At 45.1% G+C, this 26973-nt stretch overlaps 1 protein-coding gene and 1 long non-coding RNA gene across 3 annotated transcripts in view; one reads left to right on the forward strand and one right to left on the reverse strand.

The window, feature by feature from the left end:
• The first annotated feature begins 18 nt into the window (after window positions 1-18).
• Window positions 19-18786, forward strand: LOC308578755. Its single transcript, XR_014004089.1, has 5 exons — window positions 19-133; window positions 824-921; window positions 1172-1199; window positions 3083-3171; window positions 18679-18786. It is a non-coding gene; the product is annotated as an uncharacterized lncRNA (long non-coding RNA).
• GFI1B (growth factor independent 1B transcriptional repressor) overlaps window positions 14691-26973 on the reverse strand; it is a 39023-nt gene continuing 26740 nt past the window's right edge. For both annotated transcript variants that reach the window (XM_081179255.1, XM_081179256.1), the window contains exons 4-9: window positions 22457-22588; window positions 22017-22178; window positions 20309-20559; window positions 18775-18912; window positions 17533-17698; window positions 14691-16841 (exon numbers count right to left, since the gene is read on the reverse strand). In XM_081179255.1, coding sequence (XP_081035381.1) covers window positions 16663-16841; window positions 17533-17698; window positions 18775-18912; window positions 20309-20559; window positions 22017-22178; window positions 22457-22577 — 1017 coding nt within the window. In that variant the 5' untranslated portion in view covers window positions 22578-22588 and the 3' untranslated portion in view covers window positions 14691-16662. The remainder of the gene's footprint in view (window positions 16842-17532; window positions 17699-18774; window positions 18913-20308; window positions 20560-22016; window positions 22179-22456; window positions 22589-26973) is intronic.

Raw genomic sequence — 26973 nt, forward strand, 5'->3', positions numbered from 1 at the left:
ATACAGTAGATTCTATTTTTCCTTTTTCTTTTTGGTAGGGGGTTCTGGGGGGGGGGCGGGGGGGGCGGTAGCCTGCACGATGCCCGAGTCTCTTCTAATTCCTGGGGTCGTGGATCCAGCAAGGGATCTAAAAGTATTTCTTTTGCTGCCAGGGTGCAGAAAGCCACTTTGGCAAGAAGCAAAGAATGTTTGTTTTCTCTTTTTTTCTTTTCTGAGGATTAGGAGAAGGAAAAGTGGACATCAATTTTTAAAATTAGTTTTGATTAAAGACCTTTTCTGTGGGGCTTCAGACATGTGGTTTATATATACAGTTTTGAACATTTATTTTTATATATGACCTCAAAATTATTATAACATGGGTAAAAGTTGACACCCTAACATCCAACTTTGTATGATCCCCTCCAAACCAATGCCCAAGTTTTGTGCTAGTTTTGTGCCATAAAGTAAGTGCTGTTTTCTGTGCTGTTCCCCCCAACCTGCCAGGATCCATTTAAGGGCAGATAAAGATTAAAGGCACAAGGAGATGATGACAACAGAGGACGAGATGGTTGGACTGTGTTCTCAAAGCTACTAACATGAGTTGGACCAAACTGCAGGAGGCAATGAAAGACAGGAGTGCCTGGTGTGCTCTGGTCCATGGGGTCACAAAGAGTCGGACACAACTAAACAACAACAACAGCAGAACTGCATCCACAGAAAATCTGAAAAACCATAGAATCATAGAATCATAGAGTTGGAAGAGACCACAAGGGCCATCGAGTCCAACCCCCTGCCAAGCAGGAAACGTAAGCTTTTAATTTTTTTAATTTTCTTACAACTGCAGAAAGAGTATTATATGGAGCCGGTTCCACAGATCAAAGCAGCCGAGTTAGCAAATACAGTATTTCTGAGGGTCTGGTAGTGTTGGCACATTTACTCTGTGTTATGTACTGAAGTTCTCACCCTGTGCTAGCAAGGGGATACTGTAGATAGTTTTCACTCAGGTCCACGTCAGTTATTTTAGGCGGGAAACCCTGGGTTGTTGCTACAATGTTGACAGCCGGTTGCCTATAAAAGCAGGCCGGCTGAGCTGTTTGCTGTTCAGTTCTGTTCCAGCTTACAAAATAAAGAGCTGCTTTGGAGAAATCGCTGTGTCGTCTGCCATGTCTACCCACTATTCAACACTCTGCAGGAGAGAGAGGGAAAAGGTGGCATCAAAGGTAATCAGGAAGCCCTTTCTATTGGAGTGTTGATTTGTTCCATTTTTAAGTCTGTTTATTCACTTCATGAACACCAGGGTGCACTATTTGACAACTATCAGTGACACAAGAGGCACACTATACAAGGGTTGTTGTTGTTTTGTTCATTAAATACAGCAGTTGTTTTGCACATTATTTTCTGGTGCTGGTTCCTCATACGTTTTTCAGGGGGTCCTCAATTAGTAATGGCAGGCAAACTTACCATACTTTACCTACTGTTACTGATCTTCCTTGAAAACTTGCAGCTTGCTGAAACTGAGGGTGAAGAATGATGTAAGAATTCAAATGTAATGGGAGGGTTTGAGCACACATTTGCTAACACTGCACTTAAAATATTACAGTGATACCTCAGGCTAAGTACTTAATTCGTTCCGGAGGTCCGTTCTTAACCTGAAGCACCACTTTAGCTAATGGGGACTCCCACTGCCGCTGCACCGCCGGAGCACAATTTCTGTTCTCATCCTGAAGCAAAGTTCTTAACCTGAGGTACTATTTCTGGGTTAGCGGAGTCTGTAACCTGAAGCGTATGTAACCTGAAGCGTATGTAACCCGAGGTACCACTGTATATCTATCTTCACTAGAGCTGATCATAAGAAGAGTCCTGCTAGATCAGGCTAAAGGCCCACCCAGCCCGGCCTCCATAGGTGATAACTCTCTGGGGCCCTGGGTGCCCAAGCACCCAAAAAAATTGGTACCAGGGCCATGCATGCTGCATGACATCCATGACCGCGGGCACCCACGGTCGCAGGCCCAAGCTGGCACACCTGCCAGCATCTAGTCCCACAGAGGCCAACTAGATGCCTCTGCCCCTGGAGGGGGAACATAGCCATCATGACTAGTAGGCATTGATAGCCTTATCCTCCAATAGTTTGTCCAGTCCTCTTCCAGGTGTGTTCAAAAAGGTGGCCACCACTGCATCTTGTTGGAGCAAATCCTGTCATTTTAACTATGTGATATGTGGTGAAGTACTGTGGTGTGAAGCTCTGCGAGGGGGCTGCTTTCTGGAATTCACCCTATATATGAGGAAGGAGAAGTTTTACAGTTTTCTGTCCAGAATGTCTGATTATTCTGCATAGTGCAGAAGCACTATGTCAGCGACCCAGAGACATTGTGGGGGGAATTAAAATGGTAGGTTGCAGCCACAGCCACCAGCATACAGAGCAACTCAAAGCCCATGCGACTGTAGCAGCAGGGAAGGTGGTATCCTCTCCGGTGTATGTATTATTCATAGTTAATAACATTATTTCTTATTGTACACTGCTTCCATATACGCAGACTGTAAAGCAGTTTCTAAATTTGTAACTTAACAACAATAACAATGTTTGGCCTGCTGTTTGTTTCCCGTCTGCACAACCTGTCCATTTTTAAATATATAGGAAAGGCCATACTCAAGTGACAGAGCATCTGCTTTGCATGCAGAAGGTCCCAGGTTCAATCCCCACTGGGAGCTCAGGGCCAGGCTGGGAATGTTCTCTGCCTGAAATCCTGGAGAGCCACTGCCAGTCAGCTCTTAGCCAGATGGCCTGATTCAGTGTAAGGCACCTTCTAATAATAATAATAATAATAATAATAATAATAATAATAATAATTTATTATTTATACCCCGCCCATCTGGCTGGGCCTCCCCAGCCACTCTGGGCGGCTTCCATAAAAACCAAAAATACAGTAAAATATCACACGTTAAAAACTTCCCTGAACAGGGCTGCCTTAAGATGTCTTCTGAATGTCAGGTAGTTGTTTATCGCTTTGACATCTGCTGGAAGGGCGTTCCACAGGGCGGGCGCCACTACCGAAAAGGCCCTCTGCCTGGTTCTTACATTCTTAAATGAACAATTTATTTCCAGAAACATCAGAAGTCTCCAGTGCTCTCTTCCCCCACCCAAAAGGAAACCAACGTTATAAAAGTCAACCCCTGGAACTTGCTGCCGCTTGAGTAAGTTGTGTGCACGATAAGTTAAAGGTAAAGGACCCTTGACTGTTAGGTCCAATCGTGGACGACTCTGGGGTTGCGGCGTTCATCTCACTTTACTGGCAGAGGGAGTTTTTCTGGGTCATGTGGCCAGCATGACTAAGCCTCCTCTGGCGAACCAGAGCAGCGCACGGAAACACTGTTTACCTTCCCGCCGGAGCGGTACCTATTTATCTACTTGCACTTTGATGTGCTTTCAAACTGCTAGGTTGGCAGGAGCTGGGACCGAACAATGGAAGCTCACCCCGTTGTGGGGATTCGAACCACCAACTTTTCGATCAGCCAGCCTTAGGCTCAGTGGTTTAGACCACAGCGCCACCCACGTCCTGTGTGCACGGTACAATATTATTAATAAGTCTTGCTAGTCATGGTGTCCTGACCACCTAATTTCCCCCTTTTTGTATTTCAACTCTCCTCCCGTCCACCTGGGCAATCTGACCTTGTGATTTGTTCAGTGTGGGGCTTCTGTTTCTTTCCTCAGAGAAGATTTTGCTGAATCACCGGGGGAGGAGAATCCAAGGGACAAAAAGGCAAGTGGCAGGGAGCGATAACACCGTGGCCTTGAGGCTCAGTGGATAGCAGGTTTAGGGCTCTCAGAAGGATTTCAGCTTGACAGCTGAGGAGGCAGAGCGGGGATTTGCAGAGAACTGCTTCACAGCACATAAAATAAATAGTGCACCAATGATATATATATATCATTGAATTGTTAACAAAAAGACTTGCAAATGTAACAAAAAGAAAGAAAATAAAGAGTCAAAAGATTTAAAGCATAGAATGTCACAGCCTAGGACAAAAGTACAAAGACACAACACAGCTCCAAATGGATAATAAAAGTTTTAGCTCATACAAAGATTCACTTTAAAAGTAATAAAGATTTATAACAAAAAAGTATTCTCCACCTATGAGAATAAAGGTTCTATGTAGACTTAAATGAGCCAGACATTTGCATACACTGAAGGCACTGAGTGACCACGTGCCTCCTCACGTGTTTGTGTAAGAAATAAAATCATGCCATATATATTTATAAAAATGCTCATTCAAGCTCTGCCCTTTAGTTGCTTGTAGTTTATGGGATATCTTGTAAGGACAATTTCATTTTCTCATTTATTATTTATTAATTTACTGTAATTTATACCCCACCCTTCCACCCCAATAAGCCCAGGGTGACAGACAAAAGAGACACAGTTTTAAAACACATTCTAAATTTTATTTATTTATATACTAGCTTTTCCTCAAAGAAGCTGAAGGTGACCTACATTGTTTTCCCTTCCCTATTTTGTCCTCACAACAATCCTATGAGGTAGGTTAGACTGAGAGACAATGACTGGTCCAAGGGCACCTAATGAGCTTTAAAACTATCTAAAAACAGTTTCAGTTAAACACATTCTGAAAGCACTTGCAGTTATAAAGGTTATTCCATCCAAGGATAGCAGAGTCACCAGGAACAGTATTCTGCAGTCACCAAATGCCTAGATAAAGAGGAATGTCTTCAAACAGAAAGGCACATATTGCAAGGGAGGGCATTCCACAACCAGGGACCCACCACTGAAAAGGCCTTGTCAGCTGGGTACCCCCCCCCCAGTGGTGGCACCACCACCAAGTCCTCACCTGATGATTATAGGGTCTGAGATGGTTGGTATTTGAAAAGGGGCTCTTTTACGTACTTGGGTCCCATGCCATTTGGGGCTTTATATGCTAATACTAATACATTGAATTTGGTCTGGTAGTTCACTGGCAGCCCCAGTAATATTTTCATTATTGGTGTTATATGGTCCCATCAGGCTGACCCAGTTTACAACCAAGCGATTGCATTATTCACCAGCTGCAGCCTCCAGTCTATCTTTAAGGGCAGCCCCATGTAATAGTTCAAGGAGAAGGTCAATAGAGAGTGGACAATTGAGGCTATATTTCTGTATACACAGGGCAGCTCCACTCATTAGTCCCAGAAGTAAAATCACACCAGTAGGGATGATGGAGAAATTAAATGTGAATATTTCAAATTTGCACTTTCTGAAACCATATGGGAACTGAAATGCAGCACCTTTGAAAGCCACACTTACCCTAATTTTGCATTGCAATTCTCCAACCAACCAATGTTTACAATCTGCATACACAAGTGGAATGTGTCTGTAAAAATTAATGTAATTGTGAAATCATAGTACATGAATGCATTGCTTTAGGGAAAACTCTGTGCAAAAATGTGTATTTTAGACAATACTGCTTACAAGGATGTGTTTATTAGGATAAATTCATACCATGTGGCCCCTAGAAAGTTGATTAGGAAGGAATGCAGCCCTCAGGTGGCAAATAGTGTGTTCTCCAATGTGTTACGGCACCCTTTGGTCTTATCAAACACATGTCTCAGTTGTACAGGAGTGAGTGAGTCAACAGGTGGCTATGGGATGCCGCCACTTGTAGAACTGCTGTATTCAGCTTTGGTGGTGCAATGTTGCTCTTTAAAAATATGTAGAGACAAAAAAACGCTTTCTGCTCCAAGAGATAGTTTGCACTGAGCAGAAAGGAAGGGGATTCCAGCTCCTCAGCCACAGCCAAAAATGCAGTGAAAGCTCCAAATAGAAAACAGTATAGGAGGGAAGATAAGCTGTCCAGTTTTTGAAATGACATGGAAAAGGAAGTTCGGGGGGGGGGGGCTTGTCATTTACTGGGAGCAGCAGCTTCCACATCAGTCTGCCATGGTATTCAAGTTTGTGTGGTTTGCAAAGAATTATGGGATATGCTCTATGACACACATGCAAACACACATAGTCCATGCAGACATATTTATTATGTCTATTTTTTAAAAAAAGATTTATAAACCTATTTGTCAAAATGAATGGTGCATACATAGCAAAACTGTACACAAAACTCAGCTAAAACAATTAAAAACTAGTAATAATAATCATAATAATTTTTATTATTTGTACCCCACCCATCTGACTGGGTTGCCCCAACCACTCTGGGCACCTTCCAACAGAGATAAAAACAATAAAACATCAAACGTTAAGAACTTCCCTATATACAGAGTTGCCTTCAGATGTCCTCTAAAAGTTGCATAGTTATTCACTTTTGTGTATTGGCAATAAGTAATATGAAATAAAAATATGGAATAGACGGGAGGCTGGGTCTTTAGTGTTAAGACCAATATATGTTTTATTGTTTGTTAAGAAAATTATGTAAGGATGTGAGCCTGTTACCTGGCCCAGGAACTACCGTATTTTTCGCCCCATAGGACGCACCAGCCCATAAGGCGCACCTAGTTTTTTGGGGGGGAAATAAAGGGGGGGGGAATTATTTTTTCCCCAGGCGCGGGGCTGCGGTGGGGGAAGCCCGAGCTTCCCCAGACCCCAGACCCCAGAACAGGCAACTCTCCACAAGCAGCGGGAGCCCAGCGCAGGGCTCCCGCGGCTTGCAGAGAGGTGCGCGAAGTCTGGGCGCGTTGAGCTCAGCGCACCCAGCCTTAGTCATGCAGGCAACTCTCCGCAAGCTGTGGGAGCCCAGCACAGGGCTCCCGCACCTTGCAGAGAGGTGCGCGAAGCTTGAAGCCTGGGCGCACTGAGCTCAGCGCGCCCAGGCTTCAACATGCAGGCAACTCTCCGCAAGCTATGGGAGCCCAGCGCCGGGCTCCCACCGCTTGCGGAGAGCTGCGCGAAGCCTGGAGAGTCCCAGAGCGATGGCGAAGTTGCGCGCAGCTTTGCCATTGCTCCCGGAGCTTGCCAGGCTGGGGGGATAGCTTCCTGAAGCCTGCATTCACCCCATAGGACGCACACACATTTCCCTCTCATTTCTGGAGGTGGTCTTGATCTACAGGGTGGCAATTTCAAAAGTCTTTATAAGGCCTTGCACAGTATTTTTCTGGGTCCCTTCTCTCCTGCGGGTGAGGGGAGCACCCTGTTGCAACAGATCAATAAAGATCAGGCTTCCTAGCTGCTTTGCTTCTCAATATTCTCTGGTTGGCCTCTGTTATTTTCTCCTACCAATAGGGAACCTATGTAAGGACTCTATATGGGCTCTTGGATACCCCATAAGGGAAAAGGGCAATTTTTGTTTACAACATTGGTTATTCCTGTGTGTAATTTAGTATTTGTGTTTTTTCTTTTTTCTTGCTGTATCAATATTTTTTTTTAAAAAAAAGTTGCATAGTTATTTATCTCCTTGACATCAGATAGGAAGGTGAGCACCTCTGCCTGATTCCTTGTAACTTCACTTCCCCCACCTATTTTATTTCTCCTGTATTATGTTTTGTCATGTTAATAATTTGAATGCTTTGGAATTCAGAGAAACAGGAAATAAAAGGATATATACAAATTGTTGCTCTGGGAGGGGAATGGGTGTGTGTGTGCACCTCCTAACAACTCTCTGCACCCATAACAAACTACAGCTGCCAGAATTTCACACGAAACCGGTTACAGTTTATAGTGGTATCATAGTGGTTTAAATGTATGATATGAAGGAGGCTTTAAAGAGGATCCAGTCTTTTTTGTAATAACTACTGCTCTAAGTGTCTCCCATCCAAGACTTTCCATGTTTGCCTGTCATGCAGATTTTCTCACGATCGCCTTCCAATTTGCAAATTTCCCTGGTTGCATGGAAGACTTTCACCTCCTCCTACACTCCATTCCCATGTCCTTGCCAATCTGCCTTTTGTTGTGGGGTGGAGAAAGCCCTTTTCTGGATCTCTGTGTTGTGAGACTGGGCTCTGATAAGGCCTAGGGTGACCTATCTTGCCCTGGTAGATCTTCCCCCTCCCTAACAGGCCTGCTTGACAGCCTTGGCAGTTGGCAGCTGGCAAACCCTGATAAACTTATCACCCCAAAGCTGAGCTCCACAAGCTGCCCTCCTCAGCCTCAGATTTCCAGGCTCCCGTTTTCCAGTAGTGTTTTACTTTGTGTCAGGGTGAGGGGCATAAAACCAAAGGTTGCTTCAAAAAAAAAAGCTCTCTCTTTGTATCCTTATTTTTTATTAATTTATTGCATTTATATTCCAAGGAAGGGGGGTGGGTGTGGTCCCCTCCCTCATTTAATCCCCACAACATTGGGAGGTAGATCAGGATGAGAGACAGTGACTGTTACTACTATTGTCTTTAAATTATTGTTATTATTATCATTATTTTATCACATTTATAGTTCATCTTTTCCCCTAATTAAAGTTGGTGGGCATGGTCCTCCCAATCTTCATTTAATCCCCACAAGCACCTTGTGGGGTTGGTTAGGCTGAAAGGCAGTGACTATTAATGCTACTTTCTTTAAATTATTATTATGTAGTAATTACCCCTTCACAGAGCTACAATTCCTAGCATCCTTAACAAACTACAGTTCCCAATATTCTTTTTTTGTGGCAGGAGCCATGTGATGTGAAGGTGTCCAGTACAGTGGTACCTCTGGTTACGTACTTAATTCGTTCCGGAGGTCCGTTCTTAACCTGAAACTGTTCTTAACCTGAAGCACCACTTTAGCTAATGGGGCATCCTGCTGCTGCTGCACGATTTTTGTTCTTCTCCTGAAGCAAAGTTCTTAACCCGAGGTACTATTTCTGGGTTAGAGGAGTCTGTAACCTGAAGCATATGTAACCTGAGATACCACTGTATGTGGACTTGCCGCAGGCAGTTGGGCCACACTGCCAGCCTCAGCAGCCATCCTAGCTGCCAGTCAATTAGGAACTAACCTAACATCGAAATCTCAACAAAGCTGGAGGAATGAAAAGCCCGATTGTCTCCTCCTGCCCTATCTTTCACCCCTCCCCACCTTAACACCTTCATTCCTGTGCTTGGGGGGGGGGAAGGGGAGGGATATTTGGATTGCTTTGGTTAGCAAATTAGGGGCATGCAAAGCACTCCCTGCAGGGTTCTTCCAGGAGGGGCTGGGGGGGGGGGCATTTACACGTTTGTGTATTCTTCCTTCCAGCTGTCTTCAACCAACAGATCTTGGGCTGATTATGAGCAGGAAGAGCAAAAATGTGCAATCTCCAGAAAGGTGAAAGCATTTTGTGTGGTGGGGGAAGGGGAGGACATGGGATGCTGCCTTATACTAAGGAAGGCCAACATTCCTTTAGCTCAGTAATGTCAACTCTGATGGGCAGCTACTCCCCAGTGTTTCAGACAAGGGGTCTCCTCTAGCCTTACCTGGAAATGCCATTGGGCCGCCACCACAGCACTGCATTTGGGACTCTCAGCTGAAAGGATGAAGGACTTGGGAGCAGTGAAAGTCTGATGCATTTAAGGGATATATTCGTAATACCTTGTGATTGTTCACAGTATACTTGACCTGGCTTCGTTACCTTCTTTTGCTTTCAGGTGACGTTGTGGTGGACATTTGGATTATAGGCCCTGCACTGTCCACTGGGATAGAAACCATGCCGTTAACGGGGACCCCAGGGTGCAGGAGCTATGAGGGCGTGCATCTGGATAATCGGGCACAGCATTGGGCCAGGGTCCGCACCATCAATCCCGGTCTCGGGCCGCACTTTAACTACATCAATATGTCTTGGATCTCTCGGAGGGGAATGCGCTGGGCCAGAATGTTGCCCGCAATTAGGGCCAGAGCGGCAGCGGTGGGCCCCCCAGAGGCTTATCCAATTTAGTGAAAAGGATTTAGCTTACAGAAAGGCAGTCGACTTGATGTGGCATCTCTTTAGTGACTTTGAGGAACTTAAGGCCTCTTATCCAAACATCACCATTCTTTGGGCCTTGTTGATGGAAAGCCGGGTTTGGAGAGAGAGCAGGTGCCCGATAGCCACAAATAGGGCTAGGAAAGCCTTGGATCGGGCGGTGGTGCGTAGAGTGGCAGCCCTGGGTGGGTGGGTCATTGACCACCCGGGCAACGGTGAGGCCCTCTACCAGCTTGATGGCGTGCATCTTGCGGATGCGGGAAATGATATTTGGCTTGATGGCGTGCATCTTTCAGATGCGGGAAATGACATGTGGCTGACTGATATAGCAAAGGGGGTAAGGGGTGGTTTCAGGCATGAGAGTATTGGCGGCAAGCAATTGCTCGTGTGGCAGTAGGCATTGGTAAGAAGGGGTTAAGAGGATGTGTGGGGGGGGAGGAACGCCATCAACTCCCCCCAGTGAGCAAAGGGTGGTCCGTTAAAGGACTCCGGGGGGCGTGGCCCTGTCCGAAGCCTATGGAGGTGAGGGCCAAAGGCACGCCCCAGAGCGGTGACCCGGGGGAGCTCCTAGTCGACGTGCCTCGTGCCTCGGCAGGAGACTCCCCCGATATAGTGTTAACCCTTCCCCGTGTCTCCAGCAAATGGGCTGGAGCCGGATAGTCGTTAGGACCAATGCCTAAGCCAATGCCTCTCATTCCTGAATTCAATAAAGTTGTGGCCTAATTCGCCCAATTAACCTTATATTATGGTGTCTCGTGTCTTTATTTATCCTGGTGGGGGGCGGGAACTCGCCACGCAAGGGGTCTCCTCTAGCCTTACCTGGAAATGCCATTGGGGATTGGAAATGCCTGGGCCTTCTGCATGTAAAAAGGTACTCTTCTCTAGTCCTGGATAAATAACTGATTTAAATAGGAAGCCTTTTACCAACTCAGATCATTGGTTGAACTACTCAATCTTGTCTACACTGACTGGCAGCTGCTCTCCTGAGTTTCAGACAGGGGTCTCCTCTAGCCCTACCCAGAGATGCCGGGGATTGAACCAGGGACCTTCTGCATGCAATTTTACAGAATCAAAGCATTGGGTCCGTCTAGCTTGGTAAAGGCAGCGGCTGTCAGGATTGAAGCTGGTGGGGATTGAAGCTGGGACTTCTGCGCTGAAGGTACGACACTGTTGCTGACCTGCAGCCCTTCCCCAACATCCCAGGAAGCTTTTTGTAGATGTAACTGCAATGGCCTTGCAAACCCCAGGTAAATCTGTAAATATCCATAAAAAGCAAATCAGACTCCTGGCTTCTCTCCTATCTTGTGAAACAAAAGGCTTTGTGTCAATGACATTTCCATCACTATCAGTTATTCACATTACCTGGCTAGCCATGAGGCTGACTTACATAGCCCTGCTTTTGAATCTGTGTATCCTGAAACATTCTCCCTCCCCACCTCTTCCTGTTTTTATTTCCCCAGCCTCTCCTTCCATTCTAACTCATTTAGAGTGGCAGCAAGAAAACTTAGGGAGTCATGACTTATGTTTTAAAACATCGGAATCCAGGCCTCTCTGACCCATGAGGTTGTCCCCAGGCAGGCCACACCCCCATAACTAAGTCATGCCTCTCGGATGGCCTCAGCTTTGTTATAAGAATTTAAAGTCTCAAATATATAAAATAAATGTACAAGGCAAACACATACAGTAGTATCTCTGGTTGCAAATGGGACCCATTCCGGAGGCCTGTTCTCAACATGAAAACAGCGCAACCTGAAGTGCCGTATCTGCGCAGGTGCACAGCGCGATATAGCGCTTCTGCGCATGCACGAGCGGCAAAACCCGGAAGTAACTCTTTCCGATACTTCCGGGTCACCACAGGACGTAACCTGAAAGAATGTAACATGAAGCAAACGTAACGAGGTATGACTGTACATGAATACATAAACCACATGTTTGAAACAGTACAGGAAGACAGTCCTGAAACCATTTTGACTCTCTCAAACTGACCAAATATTTCTCTGCAATGAGGGAGAAATAGAAAAAACCTCCCCATTGTCTCTGTGCTCACAAATCCTGCCTCAAGGGCACATTTAAGGTGTGAATAGGGTGAACCTGTGACCTGGATTGGGGGGCAACTCCCATCTCTTGCGGGGACGCAATTAGTGCCAGCACCGTCCGTTAAGAGTTTGGGTGTAATCTTCGACACTCCCTTTCCATGGAGGCGCAGATTGCAGTTACAGTGGTGCCCCGCAAAACGAATGCCTCGCAAGACGGAAAACCCGCTAGACGAAAGGGTTTTCCGTTTTTGAGCTGCTTCGCAAGACGATTTTCCCTATGGGCTTGCTTTGCAAGACGAAAACGTCTTGCGAGTGTTCCGATTTTTTCCCACTCCCCCCCCTTTTTTCTAAGCCGCTAATAGCCCGCTAAGCCTTTAATAGCCGCTAAACCGCTAATAGCGCTAAGCCGCTAATAGGGTTGCTTTGCAAGACGAAAAAACCGCTAGACGAAGAGACTCACAGAACGGATTAATTTCGTCTTGCGAGGCACCACTGTATAACAAAGGCGGCATTTTTCCATCTCTGCCAAGCTAAGCAGTAGGCTCCTTACCTCTCTCGCCCTGACCTAGCCACTGTGATCCACGCGATGGTCACCTCCAGACTGGATTATTGTAACTTGCTCTACGTGGGGCTGCCCTTGAGACTGACCTAGAAACTCCAGCAGGTGCAGAATGCTGCAGCGAGACTCCTTACGAGGTCTTCACTGCGAGATCACATTCACCCGGTGCTATACCAGCTGCACTGGCTCCCGGTGGAGTACAGGATCAGGTTTAAGGTGCTGGTTTTAACCTTTAAAGCCCTATACGGCCTAGGACCCTCATACCTACGCAGTGGCGTAGCGTGGGTTGTCAGCACCCGGGGCAAGGCAAGTAATTTGCGCCCCCTGACCCGTGGATTTGCGCCCCCTAACCCGTGGATTTGCGCCCCCTAACCCTAACCCCCAGATGGTGCGGCCGGGCCCCCTGCACCCCCCACGCTACGCCACTGTACCTACGGGACCGCCTCTCCTGGTATGCCCCACAGAGAAACTTACGGTCTTCAAATAAAAACATCTTGAAGGTCCCAGGCCACAGAGAAGTTAGGCTGGCCTCAACTAGAGCCAGGGCTTTTTCGGCTGTGGCTCCGATCTGGTGGAACACTCTGTCACAAGAGACCAGGGCCCTGCGGGACTTGACATCTTTCCGCAGGGCCTGCAAGACAGAGCTGTTCCACCAGGCCTTTGGCCAGGGCACAGCCTGACTCCCTCCCTCGGCAATCTTCGCGGAGCTCTGGCCCAATGGTTGCCAGTGGCTTGAATTAATTAATTTTATAATGAATGATTTTAGAGCGTTGTTTATGCTGTACTTTTGTACTGTTTTATTGTTGTTAGCCGCCCTGAGCCCGGCTTCGGCTGGGGAGGGCGGGATATAAATAAAAATTATTATTATTATTATTATTATTATTATTATTATTATAGTTATAATAACAAAAGAGTGGCCAAAACCCAGATAATGCAACCAGGTAACCTGCCAGACAGGAGATAAACAACGCACTCAGATTTCTGTTGTAGACCACCTCTTCTGTGATGTAGGTATGATGTTTCTGGGAACAGTCTGGAGTTTGAGGGTGGGCAATTTAAAAAGTCTATATAAGGGCGAACACCTTTGTTCTGGGTTCCTCTTCTTTCCTGCTTGGGGTGAGTGAGGAACTTGTTGCAACAGTTTAATAAAGATCAGGCTTAATAGCTGCTTTGCTTCTCAATATTCTCTGATTGGCCTCTGTTATTTTCTCTTACCGATAGGGAACCCACTTAAGGACTCTATACAGGCTCTTGGATACCCCATAAGGTAAAAAGGGCAGATTTTGTTTACAACAGCTTGCCTCACAGGACAAATGGGGTGACCTGCCCCATGGGGCCACAGGTTCCCCACTCCCCACTCCTAGAGATAGTCGTTTATTTTTATTTATAAAACACTCTCTTTGAAAGGTATATTTATCTCCTCTTACCCTTATCTGAGAGAAAGTCTGTTTACCCCCCCCCCCAGCTCACGTGAATGTATGCTGTTTGGTAGAAGAATGTGGAATGAAAGTTATTGCAGACCCTCCAACTGTCCCTATTTTCCAGGGAGGAACCCGAATCTACAGAAGCCATCCCGATTTCTGACTTGATCCTAGAATGTTCTGTTTTTCATTAGGACGTCCCTATTTTCATCAGAAAGATGTTGGAGGATATGGTACGATGTTTTTATATGTGGGAAGCCAGCTAGAGTGGCTGGGGCAACACAGTAGAACACCTCTATTTTCTTCAGAGAAATGTTGGAGGGTATGTTATTGGCCTCTGTGTGGAGTGACAGCCAAGATCATAGGAGCCAATTCCCAGGGGCTGAGGTCCCTTCACCTCCCATAAATTATTTGAGGGGGGCAGGTCCCCCCAAAGGTGATGGGCCATGGTTTGTCTGTGCACCACGACTTGTGATCAATTCTGTGGAGTGGGGCTTACCTGCCCCCCCCATTATTTTATTCAAGTTGGCACCCACATGGCCTCTCCCGACCCTGAGAACTAATGTAGGAGTATCTGCAGTACCCCAAGAGATAGAAAGGGTGAGGCCCCTGGAAGTTTGAAAATTGAGCTTTTGGTCCAAACTCTAGGAAATCAATGTATCATGTGGTTGATTTCTATACTTTTTACTTCCGTGTTACGCATTATTATCTCTCCTATTTAATTCTAAGCTGTTTAGTTAGGTTGGTTTGTCTGTATTGTTTTATACAAACTTGTATGGATTGGTTTTTTTAAAAAAAATGCATTTATTGATATTATGTACTGTATCATAAAGTTCATACAGTTTATACACCCCTTATAAAAACAACAACCTCAAAGCAGTTTACAAAAAAGGATAAAACAATAGAATTATCACTAAGAAAATAATTTAAGGCACTCAAAAAGTTAAAATAACAATAGACTGAAAACAGATTCAATCTTGCGTCATGTTTCTAAGCATCCAGGTGGACTTGTCTAAACATCGTTTTTTGTGGGTGCCAAAAGAGAGTACAATGCAGGCGCTTGCCGGGTATCATTAGGCACAGCTCCAAAGCGCAGGTGCTGCCAGAGTAAAAGATTTATTAGAAATGTGGAATGGGTATTATGTGGCACCTGTAATAGTGGCAATTCCACTGATCGAAGCATTCAAGTGGACATGTGATAAGACGATCTCATAGGTTGTTTCTAATATATATTTTGAATTGTTATACTTGTTATACTTGTTCTGCTGGTATGTTGTGATCCACCTTGGGCACAATTTTGTGGGAAAATGGAGTACAAATAAACAGATGATAATTGTATTAGTGGCATGGGGCGTTGGGGGTGTCTGAATACTCCAAAACAGAGAGCAGAGAACCTCAACGCAAAGGTTTGTCCTCCAGTAACTATGTGCTCATAGGTGCTGTGTAAGGCATCTTTGCTAAAACATCAGGGGTGGCAGAGAAAATCTAATGCATGATTCATTCAAAACAATATATACAATAAGATTAGCACAAATACATATTGACAGTGTTCTCTGAGAAGGCAGATAAGGTTTTGCCGGGGGGGGGGCAACAAGGAGGGGCTCAAGCTTAGCCATTATGCTCTTCCTTTTTGCAAATCTTCTTCATGCAGCATATCACTGTTCCATGCTTAAAGTGGTTTTAACTGTTGTTCCTTCTCCCTAGGGCATCATGGGCACTGTAGTCCTGTTGGGGAAGACTACAGTGGTACCTCAGGTTACATACGCTTTGGGTTACATACGCTTCAGGTTACTGACTCTGCTAACCCAGAAATATTAGCTCGGGTTAAGAACTTTGCTTCAGGATGAGAACAGAAATCGTGCTCCGGCGGCGCAGTGGCAGCAGGAGGCCCCATTAGCTAAAGTGGTGCTTCAGGTTAAGAACAGTTTCAGGTTAAGAACGGACCTCCGGAACGAATTAAGTTCTTAACCCAAGGTACCACTGTAGCAGGAAATGTCCTACTCTCAGTAACTTACATTTCCTAGGATTCTTTGGAGGAAGCCATGACAGTTCAGCAAATAAAAAAATATCCCAGAAGGGCCTTAGCTCAGTGACAGAGCACTTGTTTTGCGGGCAGATTATATGGAACAGACTTAGGCTCCATCTGCACTATACATTTAAAGCTGTATCATACAGCTTTCAACTTTCATAGCCTCCCCAAAGAAATTATGGGAACTGTAGCTTGTTAAGGGTGTAAGAGTACTTGGGAGATCCATTTTGCCTTCCCAGAGTTACAGTTTCCAGATTGGTTGAACAACCAATCCCTCTTAACTTTGGGATTTGTTGCTCTGTTAAGGGAATACTACGACTATGCACCCTTAACAAACTACACTTCCTAGGATTCTTTGGAGGGAGAATTCCCAGAGTGGTTTAACAACTAATTTGTCTTCCAGGGGAACTCTGGGAATTGTAGTTCTGTGAAAGGAATGGGGAGTCTCCAAATTACTCTCAGCCTCCTTAGCAAACTAGAAGCCGTGGTACGAGACAGCTTTAAACGTACAGTGCAGAGGGGGCCTCAAACCAAGTCAGGCTGTTGAGCTGTCTAGCTCAGTACTGTCTCCATTGACTGGCCTCCATTGAAGGAGAAGAAAATCTACAGGTGGGGAAAACTGAGCCTAAGCAATGGGCCTTCTGGAGGAGAACAATGCTGCTCTTCCTTAGGCTCCTTCATTCTCTCTCTCTCGTGATGAAGAACAGGAGGAAATTCATCTTGGGCACACTCTCCTCTCTCCACAAGGATCTCTCCTGGTGTCAGCCATCTCCCCTTAGCTGAACACAGAAGGCTGCTCTCCTCTTCTCACTTGAGGCTATGCTGACTCTCCCGGTGTCGCCGCAGATCCACCTTGCGCTGGAAGCCCTTGCCGCAGAGCTCACAGCTAAACGGCTTGAACCCAGTGTGCTTGCGGCTGTGCGTAATGAGGTTGGAGCTCTGGCTGAAGGCTTTGCCACAGACCTGGCATTTGTGTGGCTTCTCCCCTGGATGGCAAAGAGGAGATGACAAGAAGTAAAAATATATCAGCAGCTCTAATTAGTCGTATGGTCTTCGGGGCTCGAACAGTAATTCAATGGGAAAGAGCCCAAAGTCTTACACTGGATGCTTGGTAGTATTTACCTTGGAATATAGCTATAATGGATAAAATTATTTTTGACAAAGACACTCCCAAAACTCCACAGGTGCCCACTAGCCTAAGAGGTGTGGTGAACCACTACAGGGCCCCTGGGAAGCCTGTTGCGCTTACATCCCAGGAATAAATTCAAGGCAAGGGAGAGACCAAACTGGCTTCTCTCCTGGATGGCAAAGAAAGGAGGTCAAAAGGAATTATTATATGTATCCATTATGTCACCAGCATGGCACTCAGGGGCTCCAATGTAACTTCCAGTACCTGTGGAAGTGGGTTCAAATCCCAACTTCCCTATGAAGCTCACTGGGTCATCTATTACTTTGTCTCAACCTAAACCTTCCTTACAGGGTTGTTGTGAACATAAAATTGGGGAGGGGAGAAACCATGAATGCCACTTTGAGCTCCTTGGAGGAAAGGTGGGTCTAGACATATACAGTAATAATAAACAAGTGCAATAGACACATGCTGCAATAGACACATGAGTGAAATAGGCTGAACCAGCATCTCACCATCCCACCAGCGGGGGGGGGCACTCCTCCTCTCACCTGTGTGGATGTAAGTGTGTTTCTTCATGTCTGACTTCTGGTGGAAGCGTTTCCCGCAGTACTGGCAGGGGTACGGCCTTGTGTCTGAGTGGATCAGCAAGTGGGTGGAGAGGGTGGAAGAGCGTTTGAAAGTCTTCCCACACATTTTGCATGCAAAGCTTCTCTCCTGTAACAAGAAGATCAAGAAATCGAGACCAAAAGTCAGGCCAGTTGTCCAGAGATGGGAAACACCAACCCTGGAAATCATGCAAGTGAATACAAGCAGCATTTACTATTGTTGGGGCTGTTTTAGTCTGCAAATCCTAAGTAAATGTTATTTCCAGTATTGTCTTCCAGGTTTTCCTCAGGTTGAAATTGATCACACTACTAATGACATAATTAATTTTGCTTGTTTCAAGTGTATAGTGACTAGCGAGAGAACAACAATGTAGGTACTTTTTGCATTTGGAACTTTTTAATTTAGAGAAAAGGCAGGGAAGAGGTGACACGACAGACGTTTAAAGTTCAAGGACAGAAAAAAAGGAAGAACTTCTTCGCACAGCTCATAGTTAAAGTATGGAATTTGCTCCCACAGGAGATGGCTACCAACCTAGATGGCTTTAAAAAAGGTTTGGATAAATTCATGAAGGATAAGGCACAGGAGGGGAGAGGGACGTGGGTGGCGCTGTGGGTTAAACCACTGAGCCTAGGGTTTGCCGACCAGAAGGTCGGCGGTTCGAATCCCCGTGACGGGGTGAGCTCCCGTTGCACAGGCCCTGCTCCTGCCAACCTAGCAGTTCAAAAGCACGTCAAAGTGCAAGTAGATAAATAGGTACCGTTCTGGCGGGAAGGTAAACGGCGTTTCCGTGCGCTGCTCTGGTTCGCCAGAAGCGGCTTAGTCATGCTGGCCACATGACCTGGAAGCTGTACGCCGGCTCCCTCGGCCAATAAAGTGAGATGAGCGCCGCAACCCCAGAGTCGTTCGCATCTGGACCTAAGGTCAGGGGTCCCTTTACCCTTTACAGAAGGGGAGAGAGCTCTTGTGCTTGAATCCTGCTTGTGGGCTTACCACTGCGGTCTCTGGTTAGCCACTGTAAGAAAAGAATGCTGAACTAGATGGGCTATTGGCCTGATCCAACTGGGAATTATTGCGTTCTTATGTTGTAGGTTTTCATGGAAGCTGAACAGTAGTGGAATTGAAACAGATTTGATTGTGAGAGACACGGGACAGGAAGAATATTATTGCCTCCTCTCACTCCTGACCTGAGAGTGAATGTTGGCGTGTTGCTCCAGACTCACAGCGTGCCCAAACGTTTTGCCGCAGGTGTCGCAAGCAAAGGGTCGTGTGCCGCTGTGGGATCGTCGGACGTGGACCTCCAGTCCATGTGGGGTAGAAAATATCTGAGAGGGCAAAGAGATGTTTTTAGAACTGTGGCAGTTCAGTCTGTCTCACGTTCTGCTTTTCCGCCTCTCCTTCTCATGGAGCAGGCTTTCCCCAACATGGTTCCAGCCCTGCCTCCACTGGTAATTTGGACAACAAGTCTCATTAGCCTGTAGCAGAAGGCAAAGGGTTAAAGCCCTTTTCCACCCACCATACCAAGTTCCCACTCTAGATTAGAGCTCCTTTACACCTGCAAATTTTTTAAATTTTTTTTTTTAGCCATTCAGCAGCATGAATTATGTATGCATCATCAAGGTTATCATGGCAGCTGGGTCCATGGAGACTATGCTGCCTGCTTGCTTCCTATCTGGTCAGCCTGTAGATTGGTAAATGAGCGATTTGTTTCAATGATGTAAAACAACAACAACAAACCACCCTTGTGGAATTCTCTCCTTACAATGAAATAGGCCTTTATATTTGTTCTCTTATGAGAGAGGGGAATGCCTTTTCTTAGATCAGGATGGGGAACATTTGGCCTTCCAAATGCCCAACTTCAAACCTTTCTAGCCCAGATGGTCGTTAGATGAGCTGGGAACTAGGAATGTGATCCTAAGCTTGGTTATTTCCCCCTCCTTCCCAATTCTGTTTTCCTTTTGTGTCGTGTCTTTTTCATAGCTGTCACAGATTTGAAAATAAGGGACCAGCAGCCTTGAAAATAAGGGACCTGCAGCCTCACCTATTCCAGGCACTCCAGTCTTCCTGTCCTCCTGCAGTCTGGTCAAACTCACGCTGGTAGCTTCGAGAACACTGTCCAACCAACTTTGTAACCAGAGGTTCAACTGAATAGAATCTGAATCACATGCACCACAAGGCCTATGCAGCCTCAACTTAAGATGGCTTCCCAGCAAAGTGTGCAGCAGCACATGCAACAAAATGGCGTCCAGCATTCAAAAAACCACTCAGCTTGCACTAACTAGCCACACACAAGGCATGCAAGCTCCACCCCCCAGTCGTTCTTAGACTTCTTATTGGGTGAGCAATACAGCCAAGCAACACAGTTGGAGCCTCCCTCCTTCCTGGCCGGCAGGGAGGGAGGAAGAGGAGCTGCTTCCTTTGAAATTTAAGGGACATCATTTAAGGGACACCATTTAAGGGACATCCATCAATAAGGGACAGCAGCGGGACATGGCGCTGGAATAAGGGACTGTCCCTTCAAATAAGGGACACTTGACAGCTATGCTTTTTAGATAAATGGTCGGTAAGCCTCTGTGGGAGCCTCTATTGGACGAATGGCGGGGGGGGGATATTTAAATAAACTCCCATCAGCCCCAGCAGGTACGGCCAAGGATGATGGAAGCTGTAATCCAACATCAGAAGGGCCACAGATTTATCACCCATGGTCCACGGGGAACTCACCTTGTTACAGATCACACAGTGGTATGTCTCCATGTCCGGTGAGAATCTCAGGCTGTAGTCAAGGGGTGGCTCTGAGGCTGGGAGGAGGTGGTTCTCATACAGGCTAACGGAATGTTCCAGAAGGGTAGAAGAAGTTGGCCTGTAGCTGTATGGAGGACGGAAGGCACTCCAAGCAAAATTGGGCTTGTAAAAGGTGTCCACACTTTCAACTGAGCCACTGTCTTTGGATTTCAGAGCTTGGACAGGCATCTCTGAGGTGAAATAGGATGAATCAGATTATCAGCCTGCTTGTTATTTACTTTTTTTTAACCATCCAGGGCTGTGGGGAGCCTTTTTCAGCCCTAGGGCCACATTCCCATCTAGGCAACCTTCCCAGGGCCACATGCCAGTGGCAAGCATGGCCTGAGGCAAACGTGGATGGAGCCATATGTGCAGTGCTTTTTTCCTCGGGGTACGCAGGGGTACACATACCCCTAAACATTTTGTGAATCTTTGTACTTTTGTCCATTTAATGTATTTACTTTTCCCGATTTGAACTATAAAATGGTGATTTTCTTGAGTCAAAATGCGAGTACCTCTAAACATTTTTTATATATAGAAAAAAAGCATTGCATACATGTAAATTTTATCTTTGTAGAGCAAAGAAGCATACACACCCTCTCCATCCTCCACCGAGGCAAACAAGGGCACATTCCAGCCAGGGAAAAACACTTGAGGTACAAAGCAACGGCTTAAATCAGCAGGACAGAAAGACTGTTTTAAACACATTTTCCCATCAACACTTCTTCCTACATATCCTAAAAGCAATGGTGCAAATTTGACCACTGGGCAATGCTGATGTACAGCTAAACAGAGCATCACATACCGGCCTTAGTCCAGTATATCTGAAGGAGCATCTCCACCCCCATCGTTCTGTCCGGACACTGAGGTCCAGTGCTGAGGGCCTTCTGGCGGTTCCCTCACTGCGAGAAGCAAAGCTACAGGGAACCAGGCAGAGGGCCTTCTCGGTAGTGGCACCCACCCTGTGAAACGCCTGATGTCAAAGAGAACAACAACTACCAGACTTTTAGAAGACATCTGAAGGCAGCCCTGTTTAGGGAAGTTTTTAATTACTGCATTTTGATGCATTACTGTATTTTGATATTTTGTTGGAGGCTGCCCAGAGTGGCTTGGGAGGCCCAGCCAGATGGGCGGGGTATAAATAATAAATTATTATTATTATTATTATTATTATTATTATTATTATTATTATTATTATTATTATACACTGATTCATTCTGACCCCCAGGCTTTGCAGCTCACTGGGGCTTTCTCCCAGGCAAGTGAGTACAGGACCGCAGCCTAAGTATGTGAATATTGGAAGCTGCACCCTGGACTTGCATACCAAAGGGAAGACAAGGGGCACACGGCCACTCTATCCGGCAAGTTCAGCACTTTCTCTTCTCAGACCTTTCCACTCAAGCTGAACTGGGAACTTGACCCTGAGCTTGGTTATTTCCTCCTCCCAGTCAGTTTTCCTTTTGTGCTGTGTCTTTTTAAATAGTGATCTGGCTGCTGCTCTGGGAGCCTCTCTTGAGCACACACGCACGCACGCGCACACACACACACACACACACACACACACACACACACTTTATTTTAAACCAAAAAAGAGCACTTATTCACCCAGCCTGCTTCAAATAAAGTGCTGTGACCCGCAGCTGCTCACCTGATATCGGAGGCCCTGACACTGTTCTGGTCATACTCTGGGCAGGGAGAACATACTCTTCTTTGACTCCTTTGGGTTCATTTCCATCTTTTGGAGCAGGGCCTTGTGGACAACCAGTGCTGAGGGCCTCGCTGTCCTTGGGGGTGTTGTGGCCATGAATAACTGTGATCAGAATGCAGGCAATAGTTTATTTATTAAACTCGAGACCATCTGCATGGGAACCGGATGCTCTGCTGCTAAGCTGCAATCCTTAGCAGCTGAGGCAACCCAGTCAGATGGGCGGCATATAAATAATAATTATTATTGTTATTACTATTATTATTATTATTGGAAGGTGATCCACAAATCAAACACATAAATATAGTGTCACTATGATTAAACACTGGAGGCTTTCGCGTAACCAGCGTGGTTCCTAGACAACCCAGAGTTGTCTGACCCACCTGCAGTGGAGGGCACAACTGTTGCTGGGTCCCATTTCGGAACCAGGAGACCATCATCCACAACTCGGTACTGGTGATAAGAGTTTGCCTTCTTACTCTTCACTAAGAAAGACCTCGGCATTTCCTGTTCACCTGGGGAAAACAGATCCAGAAAGATAGGAGAAAACATTGTAAAACCAGAATGACACATCATCATCATCATCATCAGTGTTTTTTTCTTAAAAATGTTTAGGGGTACAGTGGCACCTCGGGTTACATATGCTTCAGGTTACATACACTTCAGGTTACACACTCCGCTAACCTAGAAATAGTGCTTCAGGTTAAGAACTTTGCTTCAGGATAAGAAGAGAAATCGAGCTCCGGCGGCACGGCGGCAGCAGGAGGCCCCATTAGCTAAAGTGGTGCTTCAGGTTAAGAACAGTTTCAAGTTAAGTACGGACTTCCGGAATGAATTAAGTACTTAACCCGAGGTACCACTGTATTCTCATTTCCTACTCATATTGAAATACTGTCCATCAATGAGGCCAAAGTAAGATTCAAAATGCTTAGGGGTTTGCGTACCCCTGTGTCCCGTTCCCCCCCAAAAAACACTGATCATAATTAAAAGCACGTGTGGATAAACTCCATGGTTGACAGAGTAGCCCCTGATGCATTCCATAATGTATGCAAATTTTATTTGCTGCTGCTGCTGCTACTACTACTACTACTACTACTACTAATGTTGCCTCCCATCTGCTCAACCTGCACTCATGAAAAACCAACCCTCGGAAAAAGAACTAGGCTGGGGACAATACAAGCCTGCAACATGAACATGTGTCCAATAGCACTTTCCTCTCCTGCGATTGATTCCAAGTAACTTTTATTCAGAGGCATGATGGCTCTGACAGAGGCAGTAGAACATAGACACTGTGGCTAGTCTGATGCTCGTTTAACAACAACAACAACAACAATAATAATAATAATAACAATAATAATTCATTATTTATACCTCACCTATCTGGCTAGGTTTCCCTAGCCACTCTGGGCGGCTCCCAATCAAATATTTAAAAAAACAATACCGCATTCAACATTTAAAACTTCCCTAAACAGGGCTGCCTTCAGATGTCTTTTTAAAGTAGGATAGTTGCTTATTTCCTTGACATCTGATCGGAGGTTGCTCCACAGGGCAGCCATCCAAATGAATGCTCTTCTCTGCCTTCTGTCGGAGCAAGTTCTATAGATTAACTATACACTGCATGAAGAAGGACTTTATCTTATCTGTTCTGAATCCGCCAACATTCAGCTTTTTTGGATGTCCCTGCATTCCTAGTGTTATGAGAGAGGGAGAAAAACTTTTCTCTGTCCTCTTTCTCCTTGCCATACATATTTTTATAAACTTTCATCCTGTCACCTGTTACTCGCCTTTTTTCCAAACCAGAGAGTCCCAGTCGCTGCAATATTTCCTCACAGAGGAGTGCCCTTCCTGAACCTTTTCCAACTCTGCAACATCCTTTTTGAGAAAGGTCACAGAATTATGCCCTGATTGAGACTTATTACTAAGGGAGTGATTAATTCTTTACAGGAATCTCTGTGCAAAGAGCCAAATAACAGTACATGAGCCACAAATTTAGGCACAAGAGATTATTGTCCTTTGAAAACTTCAGGAATTATTCCTAATTTTGCATCCGTACATAAACATTAGCCATATGCAAAGTTTATACAAATCTGTGCCCTCTTTTCTGGAGTTCCAAATGTCCTCCCTGGACACTGCATAGCTCTTATTTCCCACATACTTCATAAAATATGCACAAGCAAATCTCTTCTCCCCCCACTAAACCCAGCTGCCTTGTGATAAGTAACATAATCCATGGAAGAACCTCAAGGTAACATACTGGAAGGCAATCAAGTAGTCTCTCATTTGCATGGTTGTTTGCATTTTCTCCTCCAGTTGCTCCGTTCAGTAACCGTACAAACAAATGTTATATTTTGACTTGGGAAATATGTACTCAATCCAGGCTCTCAAGATTGTCTCTGTTCCCACCACTCCTGTCTCCCAGGTCTGTTTAACTGTAAAGATATTTTGACTGCCCTCGAGTCAATATGGATTGTAGCCAACTTAGACATCGTTCACATTATACATTGAAAGCACTTTTACACCAGTTCAGACACTCGTGGCTTCTCCCCCAAAATGCTGGAAGCTGCAGTTTGTTAAGGGTGCTGAGAGTTGCTCAGAGGCCTGTATTCCCCCCTCAGACCTAAAATTTCCATAATTTCCTAGGAAGAGGGGTTGGGAAGGGTAGTTCTGGGACAGGAAATGGGGTCTCCTAGCAACTCTTAGAAAATTAACAAACTCTGGCTCTCAGAAGCCACGACTGCTTAATTTGGCAATGTATGGTGTGAATATGCATTTGACTCAGAGTAGACCCACTGGAATGAATAGACCTAAATCAGTCATGTCCATTAATTTCCATAGGTCTACTCTGAGTGGAATTCACATTGGATACAACATTTTGAAACAGCCCCATCTGATTAATTTTTGTTGGCTTTACAAAAAAAAAATACAGTGGTACCTCGGGCTAAGTACTTAATTCATCCTGGAGGTCTGTTTCAACCTGAAACTGTTCTTAACCTGAAGCACCACTTTAGCTAATGGGGCCTCCTGCTGCCGCTGCGCCGCCGGAGCACGATTTCTGTTCTCATCCTGAAGCAAAGTTCTTAACCCGAGGTACTATTTCTGGGCTAGCAGAGTCTGTAACCTGAAGCGTATGTAACCTGAAGCGTATGTAACCTGAGGTACCACTGTACTTATTATATTTATAGCTCATCTTTCATCCAAGGATCTCAATGTGGCATACATGGTTGTTTCTTCCCCCAACTCCTCTTCCATTATATCCTCTCAACAACCCGGTCAGGTAGGTTAGGCTGAGACAATGGTACTCAAAGGCCCATTCTCGTCCTCTCTAGCAATTGGCCTAGCAACTCACAATTCTGGCTGTCCCCCACCCAAAGTGTGAGAAAGACAAGAAGCACAGATTGTGAGCGAGTGTGGTTTTTTGAAAGAGAAAAGATACTACAACATCATAGCACATAATTGAGAATTTATCGGTGACAGGAGGTCATCTATGGTATGATAAGCAACAAAATTTAGTGTTGCTAAGTCCTGGTTTGGCAGGAGAGGAGAGCAAGTGTGCTGGGAAGATTCAAGAACCATCAAAGAAACATCTAAACATTTCAGTGTAGTATAGTATAGTTTCAAAATAACTTTTTTATTTGCAGAATATGGATAGCTATTTCTTCGTTATAAATCAGTTGTTGTTTATTTTTGCTTTCCTATTTATTTCTTATCAGTTAAAAAAAAAGGTGTCTCATGAACAAATATTTATTATGAAATTATGGCCCAGATAAAAAAGTTTGAGACCTATTATTATTATTATTATTATTATTATTATTATTATTATTATTAGATTGCCTTTCACACATATGTCTCAAGGCTATTTACACAGTCACATCATAAAAAAGTTTTTTTAAAAATATTTAAAACTAAAATGGTTTTAAAAGCAGTATGCACAAAACAACAACTGAAAATAGAATTTATAAGCAATATAAAATGAGCAGAGAGAGGACCTTTTCCTTTTGCACTGAAATCCTCTGACTGAAAACTGTTCAGTGGGGATTACTCGCAGCTGTTGACTAAAGGAGTGCAGGCTTAATTCTCTTCCAAATTTCTTTACAGTAGGTTAGGGTTGCAATTCTTTACCTGCTTTCCTGAGACCGTCAGAGGGATTGTGCTTCCCAGTACCATCCTAGCAGTCCAACATTGTTTCCCAATAATTCCGTAATATGGCTTATAAAATCATAGATTTGTATAGTTGGAATGGACCAGGGGGACATCACATCCAACTCCTTGCAATACTTTCTCTTAATTATTTTGTTATTTCATGTTTTTCCCCAAGCATTAAAACTCAGGGATATTAGGTTATTTATTTAAATGAAGGATCAACCCTATTTCTCCTATGCTAACAAGGCTTAACCCTGGCTGGGAACATCTTGGGACAGTTGGGTAAAGTCCCGACTAAATTTATTGCATTTATTTCCCACCTTTTCTCCAATTTGCTCAAGGTAGCCTACACAGTTCTTCTCCCACTCTTAATTTAACCCCCACAACAACCCTGTGAGGTAGGTTAGGCTGGGAGGCAGTGACCGACCCAAGGTCACACCTATTGAGCTTAATGGCTAAGTCAGGATTCGAACCCTAGTCTCTCCCATGTTCTAGTCTGAAACTCTATACTACACCAATTCTGTACACAGGGTGGACCCATTGAAATCTATGGCTTGGAACCTATGAAGTCCTCCTCAGAGTTACCGGTACCTAAGTTAGTTGTGCCCATTAATGTCAATAGGTCTCCTCTTGAGTAGAATTGAAGGTAGATTTAACCCAGTGTAGAATTATAGAATCATAGAATTGTAGAGTAACCCCACTTACCTGGGAGTCAGCCTCATTGAATTTGGTATTTATTTAATGTCACAAGATTTACACA

This window comes from Podarcis bocagei (assembly GCF_964188305.1).
Source record: "Podarcis bocagei genome assembly, chromosome: Z".
Taxonomy (NCBI): domain Eukaryota; kingdom Metazoa; phylum Chordata; class Lepidosauria; order Squamata; family Lacertidae; genus Podarcis; species Podarcis bocagei.